This window comes from Marmota monax, unplaced genomic scaffold (assembly GCF_021218885.2).
Source record: "Marmota monax isolate L192 unplaced genomic scaffold, Marmota_monax_Labrador192_F-V1.1 WCK01_AAM20220418_F8-fsc00598, whole genome shotgun sequence".
NCBI lineage: Eukaryota > Metazoa > Chordata > Mammalia > Rodentia > Sciuridae > Marmota > Marmota monax.
The window spans coordinates 54759-67067 of NW_026692916.1; the positions used below are offsets into that span (position 1 = coordinate 54759).

General features: G+C 35.0%; 1 protein-coding gene and 1 non-coding gene across 2 annotated transcripts in view; one reads left to right on the top strand and one right to left on the bottom strand.

Moving 5' to 3' along the window:
• Fnip1 (folliculin interacting protein 1) overlaps positions 1 to 10946 on the top strand; it is a gene marked incomplete at its 5' end in the record, with an annotated part of 61279 nt that extends 50333 nt beyond the window's left edge. Inside the window, 2 exon segments of the mRNA XM_046452056.1 lie at positions 30 to 145; positions 8259 to 10946. Coding sequence (XP_046308012.1) covers positions 30 to 145; positions 8259 to 8337 — 195 coding nt within the window.
• LOC124097581 (U6 spliceosomal RNA) lies at positions 6132 to 6238 on the bottom strand. Its single transcript, XR_006853287.1, has one exon. It is a non-coding gene; the product is annotated as a U6 spliceosomal RNA (small nuclear RNA).
• Positions 10947 to 12309: the final 1363 nt, after the last annotated feature.

The following is a 12309-nucleotide window of genomic DNA, read 5'->3' on the forward strand; positions in this document are numbered from 1 at the left end:
TCTGATTCTTGGTTCTTCATTAACTGCAGTGTGTAATGCATCTTGAAGACCGGCTGCAGGAACTATACTTCAAGAGCAAAATGCTGTCTGAGTACTTGAGGGGCCAGATGCGTGTTCATGTCAAGGAGCTGGGTGTGGTTCTTGGGTATGTTCGTAGTTTCTTTTCTGGCTTTGCTTTCTCATTGCTCTGTCTTTAGGCAAGAGATGTTTCTCAGAATTGCCCTTTTTCCTTTTAAGTATATTTTCCTATTAAAAGTTGGCCATTGTTTTCATTTGGATTTCTCTGTACCATACAAAAGCAGATTCCCTGTCATTCACTGATCTGAAAGGCACTGTCCATTGTGCCACTACATGCAGTATAATGAGAATATATTCAGAGTGAATTACGATCTAAATTTTTATCCTAGAAAAAATAAGTTAATAGTAAGTTTTTATTTATTAAATATGTTGTAAACATTTTTCCAAGATTGTGTCCTATCTTTTACATGGTGAAGTCACAGCATTCTGAGGATGAATGTTTATATAAATATGTTTATTTACATATTTCTTCTCACCTTATCTGTATGTCTGTCTCTTCTGAGTTATTCCATGGAAGGAAACAGTTATCCAAAATGCTAACTGCAGAGGAACAGAAAGTTTGTAGGAGAATAATAAAGCCCTATTTCAGTATATTCTTTTTTTTTTTTTTTTAGGTATAATCACATTTATTGAAAAATTCCATTAATTTAGCATAACAATAAATTTTTAATAATAATAATTTGGGAGGAATGTTGTAGATCTTCAACAATACATAATGCATCATCAATCTCTTCTTGGCCTTTTGAGTAAGACCAGGTGTAGCTTCATCAATAGTGGCTAGATAATAAGTTTATAAAATTGGGTAAACAGTGATCAATTTCTTTGCTTGATTGGTTGTATATCTCATACCATCACATCTCGCAGGTATTTTTCTTTTTCTTTTTCTTTTAAATTTTTTATTGTTGGTTGTTCAAAACATTACAAATTTCTTGACATATCCTATTCCACACTTTCATTCAAGTGGGTTATGAACTCCCACCTTCACCCCATACACAGATTGCAGAATCACATCAGTTACACATCCGTTGATTTACATATTGCCATACTAGTGTCTGTTGTGCTGCCTTTCCCATCCTCCACAATCCCCCCTCCCCACCTCTCCCCTCCCCTCCCCTCATCTCTCTCTACCCCCTCCACTGTATAACCCTGAGGGTCTCCTTCCATTTCCAAGCAGTTTCCCTTCTCTCTCCCTTTCCCTCCCACCTCTCATCCCTGTTAAATGTTAATCTTCTTCTCATGCTCTTCGTCCCTACTCTGATCTTACTCTCCTTATATCAAAGGAGACATTTGGCATTTGTTCTTAGGGATTGGCTAGCTTCACTTAGCATAATCTGCTCTAATGCCATCCATTTCCCTGCAAATTCTATGATTTTGTCATTTTTTAATGCAGAGTAATACTCCATTGTGTATAAATGCCACATTTTTTTTATCCATTCGTCTATTGAAGGGCATCTAGGTTGGTTCCACAGTCTTGCTATTGTGAATTGTGCTGCTATGAACATCGATGTAGCAGTGTCCCTGTAGCATGCTCTTTTTAGGTCTTTAGGGAATAGACCGAGAAGGGGAATAGCTGGGTCAAATGGTGGCTCCATTCCCAGCTTTCCAAGAAATCTCCATACTGCTTTCCAAATTGGCTGCACCAATTTGCAGTCCCACCAGCAGTGTACAAGTGTACCCTTTTCCCCACATCTTCGCCAGCACTTGTTGTTGTTTGACTTCATAATGGCTGCCAATCTTACTGGAGTGAGATGGTATCTTAGGGTGGTTTTGATTTGCATTTCTCTGACTGCTAGAGATGGTGAGCATTTTTTCATGTACTTGTTGATTGACTGTATGTCCTCCTCTGAGAAGTGTCTGTTCAGGTCCTTGGCCCATTTGTTGATTGGGTTGTTTGTTCTCTTATTGTCTAATTTTTTGAGTTCTTTGTATACTCTGGATATTAGGGCTGTATCTGAAGTGTGAGGAGTAAAGATTTGTTCCCAGGGTGTAGGCTCCCTATTTACCTCTCTTATTGTTTCTTTTGCTGAGAAAAAACTTTTTAGTTTGAGTAAGTCCCATTTGTTGATTCTAGTTATTAACTTTTGTGCTATGGGTGTCCTATTGAGGAATTTGGAGCCCGACCCCACCGACTGTAGATCGTAGCCAACTTTTTCTTCTATCAGACGGCGTGTCTCTGATTTGATATCAAGCTCCTTGATCCATTTTGAATTAACTTTTGTGCATGGCGAGAGAAAGGGATTCAGTTTCATTTTGTTGCATATGGATTTCCAGTTTTCCCAGCACCATTTGTTGAAGATGCTATCCTTCCTCCATTGCATGCTTTTAGCCCCTTTATCAAATATAAGATAGTTGTAGTTTTGTGGATTGGTTTCTGTGTCCTCTATTCTGTACCATTGGTCCACCCGCCTGTTTTGGTACCAGTACCATGCTGTTTTTGTTACTATTGCTCTGTAGTATAGTTTGAAGTCTGGTATCGCTATACCGCCTGATTCACACTTCCTGGTTAGCATTGTTTTTGCTATTCTAGGTCTTTTATTTTTCCATATGAATTTCATGATTGCTTTCTCTATTTCTACAAGAAATGCCTTGGGATTTTGATTGGCATTGCATTAAACCTATAGAGAACTTTTGGTAATATCGCCATTTTGATGATGTTAGTTCTGCCTATCCATGAACAGGGTATATTTTTCCATCTTCTAAGATCTTCTTCTATTTCTCTCTTTAGGGTTCTGTAGTTTTCATTGTATAAGTCTTTCACCTCTTTTGTTAGGTTGATTCCCAATATTTTATTTTTTTTTGAAGATATTGTGAATGGAGTGGTTGTCCTCATTTCCATTTCAGAGGATTTGTCGCTGATATACAGGAATGCCTTTGATTTATGCGTGTTGATTTTATATCCTGCCACTTTGCTGAATTCATTTATTAGCTCTAATAGTTTCTTTGTAGAGCCTTTTGGGTCTGCTAGGTATAGAATCATATCATCTGCAAATAGTGATAATTTAAGTTCTTCTTTTCCTATTTTTATGCCTTTAATTTCTTTCGTCTGTCTAATTGCTCTGGCCAGTGTTTCGAGAACTATGTTGAAGAGAAGTGGAGAGAGAGGGCATCCCTGTCTTGTTCCAGATTTTAGAGGGAATGCCTTCAGTTTTTCTCCATTCAGAATGATGCTAGCCTGAGGCTTAGCATAGATTGCTTTTACAATATTGAGGTATGTTCCTGTTATCCCTAGTTTTTCTAGAGTTTTGAACATAAAGGGATGCTGTACTTTGTCGAATGCTTTTTCCGCATCTATCGAGATGATCATATGGTTCTTATTTTTAAGTCTATTGATGTGGTGAATAACATTTGTTGATTTCCGTATATTGAACCAGCCTTGCATCCCAGGGATGAATCCTACTTGATCATGGTGCACAATTTTTTTGATATGTTTTTGTATCCGATTCGCCAGAATTTTATTGAGGATTTTTGCATCTAGGTTCATTAGAGATATTGGTCTGTAGTTTTCTTTCTTTGAAGTGTCTTTGTCTGGTTTAGGTATCAGGGTGATGTTGGCCTCATAGAATGAATTTGGAAGTTCTCCCTCTTTTTCTATTTCCTGAAGTAGCTTGAAAAGTATTGGTATTAGTTCTTCTTTAAAGGTTTTGTAAAACTCTGCTGTATACCCATCCGGTCCTGGGCTTTTCTTAGTTGGTAGTCTTTTGATGGTTTCTTCTATTTCCTCCATTGGTATTGGTCTGTTTAGGTTGTCTATATCCTCCTGACTCAATCTGGGCAGATCATATGACTTAAGAAATTTATCTATGCCTTCACTATCTTCTAATTTATTGGAGTATAAGGATTCAAAATAGTTTTTGATTATCTTCTGTATTTCTGAAGTGTCTGTTGTGATATTGCCTTTTTCATCCCGTATGCTAGTAATTTGAGTTCTCTCTCTTCTTCTCTTCGCTAGCATGGCTAAGGGTCTGTCGATTTTGTTTGTTTTTTCAAAGAACCAACTTTTAGTTTTGTCAATTTTTTCAATTGTTTCTTTTGTTTCGATTTCATTAATTTCAGCTCTGATTTTAATTATTTCTTGCCTTCTACTTCTTTTGCTGTTGTTTTGCTCTTCTTTTTCAAGGATGTTGAGATGAAGTGTGAGATCATTTATTTGTTGGTTTTTTCTTTTTTTAAGGAATGAACTCCAAGCAATGAATTTTCCTCTTAGAACTGCTTTCAATGTGTCCCATAGATTCCGACATGTTGTGTCTGTGTTTTCATTTATCTCTACGAATTTTTTAATTTCCTCCTTGATGTCTTCTATAACCCATTGATCATTCAGTAACCTATTGTTCATTCTCCAAGTGATGTATGCTTTTTCCTTCCTTCTTTTATCGTTGATTTTCAGTTTCATTCCATTATGATCAGATAAGATGCATGGTATTATCTCTACTCCTTTATATTGTCTAAAAGTTGCCCTGTGACATAATATATGATCTATTTTTGAGAAGGATCCATGTGCTGCTGAGAAAAAAGTGTAACTGCTTGATGTTGGGTGGTATATTCTATATATGTCAATTAAGTCTAGATTATTAATTGTGTTATTGAGTTCTATAGTTTCCTTATTCAACTTTTGTTTGGAAGATCTGTCCAGTGGTGAGAGAGGTGTGTTGAAGTCTCCCATGATTATTGTATGGTGGTCTGTTAGACTCTTGAACTTGAGAAGAGTTTTTTTGACGAACATAGCTGCACCATTGTTTGGGGCATAAATATTTATGATTGTTATGTCTTGTTGGTGTATGGTTCCCTTAAGCAGTATGTAGTGTCCCTCTTTATCCCTTTTGATTAACTTTGGCTTGAAATCTATTTTATTTGATATGAGTATGGAGACTCCTGCTTGTTTCCGAAGTCCATATGAGTGATATGATTTTTCCCAACCTTTCACCTTCAGCCTATGTATGTCTTTTCCTATCAAATGCGTCTCCTGTAGGCAGCATATTGTTGGGTCTTGTTTTGTGTTCCATTCTACTAGCCTGTGTCTCTTAATTGGTGAGTTTAAGCCATTAACATTTAGGGTTATTATTGAGATATGGGTTGTTCTTCCAGCCATATTTGTTTATTTCTGTTACTAAACATTGTTTGTTTTCCTCTTTGATTATTTCCCCCCCCCCTTTACTGTCCTACCTCCCACTGTTGGTTTTCATTGTTATTTTCCATTTCCTCTTCCTGTAATGTTTTGGCAAGGATGTTTTGAAGAGATGGTTTTCTAGGTGCGAATTCTTTAAACTTTTGTTTATCGTGGAAGGTTTTAATTTCATCTTCCATCTGAAGCTTAATTTCGCTGGACACACAATTCTTGGTTGGAACCCAGTTTCTTTCAGTGTTTGAAATATGTTATTCTAGGATCTTCTAGCTTTCAGAGTCTGTGTTGAAAGATCAGCTGTTATCCTGATTGGCTTACCCCGAAATGTAATCTGCTTCCTTTCTCTTGTAGCTTTAAAAATTCTCTCCTTATTCTGTATGTTGGGCATCTTCATTATAATGTGTCTAGGTGTGGATCTCTTATGATTTTGCACATTCGGCGTCCTGTAGGCTTCTAGGATTTGGGATTCTGTCTCATTCTTCAAGTCTGGGAAATTTTCTCGTATTATTTCATTGAATAGACTGCTCATTCCTTTGGTTTGGAGCTCTGTACCTTCCTGTATCCCAATGACTCTTAAGTTTGGTCTCTTAATGTTATCCCATATTTCTTGGATGTTCTGCTCATGGTTTCTTAACAGTCTTGCTGAGCTGTCTATGTTCTTTTCCAGTTGAAATACTTTGTCTTCATTGTCTGATGTTCTATCTTCTAAGTGTTCTACTCTGCTGGTAGTATTCTCCATTGAGTTTTTAAGTTGGTTTATTGCTTCCTGCATTTCTAGGATTTCTGTTTGTTTTTTATACCCTCTATCTCCCTGTATAGTTGATCTTTTGCTTCATGGATTTGTTTATGTAATTCATTGTCGAAGTGATCTTTCATTGTCTGATTTTGCTGTCTAATGTCTTCCTTGATACTCCAGATCATCTGAAGCATGTATAAAAATATGGAACGCTTCTCGAATTTGCATGTTATCCTTGCGCAGGGGCCATGCTAATCTTCTCTGTATCGTTCCAATTTTAGTATATGTGCTGCCGAAGCGAGCACTCAGTATATTCTTTGTTGGTGGTGTTTTCTTTTCTTTTCTTTTGTGTCTGTCTGTTTGAGACAGGATCTCCCTAAATTGCTGAGGCCCTCACTTCTTACTCAGGTGGGCCTCAAACTTGGTGATCCTCCTGCCTCAGTCCCCGAGTCTCTGAAATCACACACATAAACCACCATGCTTGGCTTCAGGTTGTCCTATAATCACCTTTTTTTGTGTTCTGTGACCACTTTTTTTGTGTGTGTGTGTGTATGTGTATATTTCATTTCTTGAAATACTAGTTGAAGAAATTATAACAGAGAGAATTTTTTTTCTAATTCAGTTTTTATGAAGGGAAAAGTGGAGAACATCATTTAGGAATTTACTGTGTGTCACAAACCAAATTGAATTAAATTCTTTTATTAGTTTTACTCCTTTTTTGTGTGTGTGCATGCTGGGAATTGATTGAGCCTAGGGCTAGGACCTCAAAAATACTAAGTACACACTCTGCCACTGAACTACACTCCCATTTCTTAATTTTTACAGTCGTCCTTCAGTGTGTAGGCAATATCATCCAGATTGGAAATCAGGATTTTGTAAATTAACATGCCAGATGTTACACACTAGTAGGAATGAGTAGGGATTTGAATAACTATATCTTTCTGACGGCAGATTCTGTTTATTTATACCATAGTACCACACTCTTGTTCAGGTCTTGATGAGGCTAGGCTATTGACTTGAGGAGTACGTAGAGAATTGTTGTCAAGTATTTGGGAAATCAGAAACAGTATATAATCTTGTTTATTCTAGGGAGGGAAATGTATATGTAATGTTTTTATTTTTTAAAAAATTAGACTAGTTTTTAAAATAATGGGCATATAGCCAAAGTTCATGCCATATTGGCATAAATTAAAAGTTGTTTTCATCTTTCTCTCAGCTTTGGAGAGTTTAGACTCTTATCTGTTATTGTAGAACTGACCTTCTAATATGTCTTCAACATTTATTCATATGAGCACATACTGATCACTCTTTTTAATGGCAGTATAGCATTCCATCATATATTTTATAGTTTCCTTTTTCTTTTCCTAAAAATATAAATCTTTGGCTTTTGTAGGATATATTTCTAGAAGGAGAATTTTTGGGAAAAGGGCACATAATTAAAAAATTTTAAAGATATTGTAATAGTTAATATTGAGTACTATGCAGAAAGTAAATATAAATTTCCACAAACAGCAAGAGCTAGGGTGTATTACCAGACTTTAAATTTTGCCAAGCTGCTAGCTGAAAAGTGGCATCTAATTTTATTCAAATTCCTCCAACTGTGAGTTAAGTCTGAGTTGCTTTTTCTATGTGTACTAGCCATTTTTCTTTTTCTGTAAATTGTTTTAAGATGTATTTTGAAGAAGTTTCCTTTACTTCTTCCAGTATACCTTATTATAGAAACACTTTTAGCCAAAACAATCTACACATAATATTATTTTATTATACTAGATTTTATTGTTTATACATTATGCCTTGCATAAATGCAGTATTAGTAAGTGAATGAGATGCTTTCCTGCATCCATGAGTTTGTTACCTTTGAGTTTAGAGGCTTTCTTTTCACTTTTTTTAATTTAAATTTTTATTTATTCATTTATTTATTTATACTGGGGATTGAATCCATGGGTAATTTACTGCTGAACTACATCTCTAGTCCTTTTTATTTTTTATTTTGAGACAGGACCTCAAGAAGTTGCTGAAGGTCTCACCAAGTTGCTGGGGCTGGCCTTGAACTTGGAATCCTATTGTCTCAGCCTGCTGAGTTGCTGGGATTAAAGTGCCACCACACCCAGCTTTTCTTTCCTTTCTTTTAAATCTGTGGTTTTAAATTTTACTTACTAAAAAATGTTGTACTTTTGTTATTCTCCCCTCTCACCCTTTTCCTTTTGGCCAAGGTGACTCCTTAACTGCTGAGGCATAGTAACATTTCAGGTAGTTGTCATCATCTGTAGAATTCATATTCTCTGTACAGAAAGCCTGAACTGAGTTTTCTTTTCTTTATTTCAGTATTGAATCCAGTGATCTTCCTCTTCTGGCTGCTGTAGCAAGCACTCATTCTCCATATGTTGCTCAGATACTTCTTTAACTTTGGTGGAAAGTTAAATAGAAACCAAGGAAAGAGGCACAACATGTATTTATGAAATTTTTTTCCTGTTAGACTTCTGTCTGAATGAGTTCATCTCCCAGGTACCCTGCACTGCATTGCATATTCTGGGTACTTTGGATGAGTTTTCTTTTAACTGGATTTGGGGTGGTGGTAGGTTTTTTTTTTAACCAAGTGAAACTAAAGCAGCATAAATAATTTTGCTGGCTGGTGAGTGGGGGGCATTTGAAAAAGCCAAAGCATAACTTTGAAATTTCTACAAAATAAATAATATCAAGGAATTTCATGTCATCACTACAATGTTGTCACAACTCATAAATGAGTGTCTCATGATTAAATGGCTCAGAAGTAGTCATTAGTTTTTAATTCTGTAGAAAGCTAAAAAACCTTGATTATTTGTTATTTTGTTTTGCATTTCAAAACAGCTAATTTCTGGTTATTTCTCAATGTAAGTATTTTAAACATCCTGTTAATTACAACAAACTCAGAATAATGAGTGAAAATATATGTTATGTTGTCCACCCAAGTGTACATATGTATCTATTTTTTTTAAAATGCAGAGGTAGAAATACAAAATTGGTGAACATGCCTTTTCTAAAAAAAAATTTTCAACTAATATTAATTGTATATAATGTTATTAGTTTATGTGATTTTTTTTTCTGTTTCACATATTCTAAAATATACATAAAGCCAATTTCTTTTTAAGGCTGAGGATGAGGATTCCTAAAATAAGAATACTACTTTATACTATTTGTTTTTTAAGTATGAGCTAATTCTTATAAATACTAATATTTACATATTCACTAATTTAATAAATGAAAATTAGGATAAGAAATTACACCAAAGCATTGGCAAAAATAAGAATAATATTTTCTTTAAAAGTGCTCAGGTAGTCAAGCCCCTTATTTTCATTATCAGCCCTTTTTGAAACCACAGGAGCAGAGTCTTTGTTACACTGCTTAAAATATTCAATTTACACTAATTGAAATTATAAATTATTCTCTTTTCTGTGACAGTTCCTCCCTTCCAAATGGTGATTTTTTTCAGATTTCCACTTCTCAATTTTTGTTGTCTTTGTATATACTGTAGAATGTTGCTTGTAAGAAAGGCTAATATGAAACCAAACCCATGTAAGTAATGTAAATAGAAAGATGGGTAGATAAAGTTTTCAATATGCTCTACTACCTCAGTTTACTTGAATACTTAATTATAGTTTATTCTTTGCTTATCTGGTCTAAGATACATTAAATGGTAGAAATAATTCTGATTTCTGCTTTGACTGTTTCCATCACAATTAACTCATTAGCTTAAGAAAACCACTTGTTTATTCATTTACTAAATACATTTACAATATAGCACATCCATTCTTGCTATTATAACTTTTCAATGATCTGTGAAAATTTTATGTTCTTTGTTTAGTCAACCTTGACTAGTGTTGGGTCACATTTTCCTCACCCTTTATGTTTATTCAAGAGATTTCCAACTAGACAAAGAAGTGGTTGTTTTAATAGAAAGTAAATCTGAAATTGATCTGCCTACAGTTTGGCCCATGTCCTTTAGGTGGTACTTGTTAGTACCCAAGTCTCCTGTGGATGACTTGCTGCCAGAATGTTTATGAATGTATTTTCTTTGGCTTAATTTTCTTACTCCATTCATTAACAGAACTCTTCTATTGTCTATTTTTGCAATTCAGTGAGTCGATCTCTGGCAGAATTCAGATTCTATAATACTTCCTATATGGGCCATTGTACATTATTTTTTGGTTGTGGCTCAGAATAATATGTAGCAGGTAGGTAATGTCTGTTTGAGTCAATCTTCTTAATCATCAAACTGTTTTCAGTCCTATTTGAAATGTCTAATAAATTACTATTTAGTAATTCTAGTCTTCAGTAAGTGAATGGCTCATGCTGCTGTTATTCTTAAAGCTAAGCTTTGCTGGGAAGGAAAAGGTTCATAGTTTCTTAAGCACACCTTAATCCTTATAGGTTTCCTGAGTTATAATTCCTAACACTCCTATAATTTCTGGACCTTCATCATAATCATTCTTTCCTTATATGAAGCCCAAGGAATGATTTACTGCTTTGGTGGTCTGTATGATGAATGTCAAAAGAGTTTTGACCTGTTTAAAATAAGTTTTTCAACTTCTTATGGTACAAATATGTTACATATCAAAAATATTGTTGCAACAAGCAATAAAAAAGGGATCTTTTATATGGGATAGAATTAAAACTAATTTTCCATACATATAAACTAATTGAGTTGGTTCTAAGTGTCCTGGCATTTATTAATATGTCTTAATTTTGAGTTTGAAAATATTAAGTGCAATAAACATACTAGCACAGATTTCGTTTTGTTGCAGTTGGCATACACTGAGGATGATCACAAAAAAAAAAAATCAGATTTTACTTAAGGCCTACTTCTGTTTGATGTCTTATGAGAGTGTTCTGCTTTCTCTAAGTTATTTAGATGATGCGTATATAAAATGTACATACTTGTTCCTTGTTCAGAATACATTTTTCAAATGTACACCTGTATTATAATAACCTCCCAGTTCTAGGGGAAATTTGTGCAATAAACACACATCAATTTGATGGGTAGTGTTGGTCTTTCTTTCGTATGTTAATAAGATCTATGTAACATTATGGACTCTGATGTCAAACCAATTAGATGTTTGACACTTCTGGACATGTGACTTTTCAGTATTTGTAAAATATACATCATGAGGTTGTTGGAATTGAGTAAAATAATGTATGTCAAGAATTTACTTCAGATCACTACTGTGGGTTTAATCTCAGCACTAGAGTGCCTGGTTCCTTAATGCCTGCCCTAGCATTACATTCACTCCCCAGTACAGGGGTGGGATGGGGATACAACTCAGTGCTAGTGTGCATCAAATGATAAACCTTTTGGCTGTCACTAATAACCTGGTGATTTTACCAGCCTTTTCCCAATTGTTGTTGGATAATTTTTAACATGTTCTTATGAATAGAAATGCAATAACAAAACATACACTAATACATTCTCAGACTGTATTACTCACAATGACAAAATTTCTTTAAATGCAAACTGAACCCAACCAACTAAAACCTAGAGGAAGCTATGTGAAGCTGTTAAGAACATTGATTTGAATACAAATTAATTATTACAAGACTTTACAATTAAGCAAAAAATTGGCCAATTTGTTTGGGTTGTAATCCTGGTTTGTTTACTGATCTGAATGTGACTTCCAGTAAGTCTCTCCTTTTCATCTGCATTGTAGGGTAGTCAGCTCTTCCTTATATCCTTCAAGCCCACTCCCTAGCAGGAATTCAACCATGAACAAAGTTGTTGGGGAGCTGCCTTTCTCAAACCAGGTTGACTTGAACAGTTATGCTTGGAGACAGGACTAGACCAGGGACTTTGGGAGTACCTGTTTTCATATCATATTATGTGTATGACTTTTTTTTTCAGCAATTAGCCAAAGAAAATAAGTGCATTGTTTTCATGCAGAAGAAGTAGCTAATATTTGGGAAGCAACTATCAGTTCTCTTCATCTGTTCGCACATACACTTAGAAAAAAATCTTGCAACACTTCTGAGAAGCATCGAGGACTTGTGAATGAGAAATTGAGGTATGATCCTCAGCACCACAAAAAATAATAAATAAAATACATAAAGATATTGTGTCCATCTTAAAAAAATATTAAAAAAAAGAAATTGAGGTATAGAGAATTTAACATTACCTCAAATCATATAGTTTTTCCCTATATATAGTCCCATCTTGTCTCTCAGACCAGAAGTTTTCTTAACTAGTTGTGGTGAGAGATGTAAAGATATCTGGGATTTCTTCATTTGTCTTTGCCAATGTGGAACATAGAGGTGGGGTTGCAAGTGAAACAAATCTGAGCTGAAAGTGTAACAGGGGCTGGGAAATTATAGCTCTGTGTGGGAAGGGATTGGGCAGATAATATAGTTG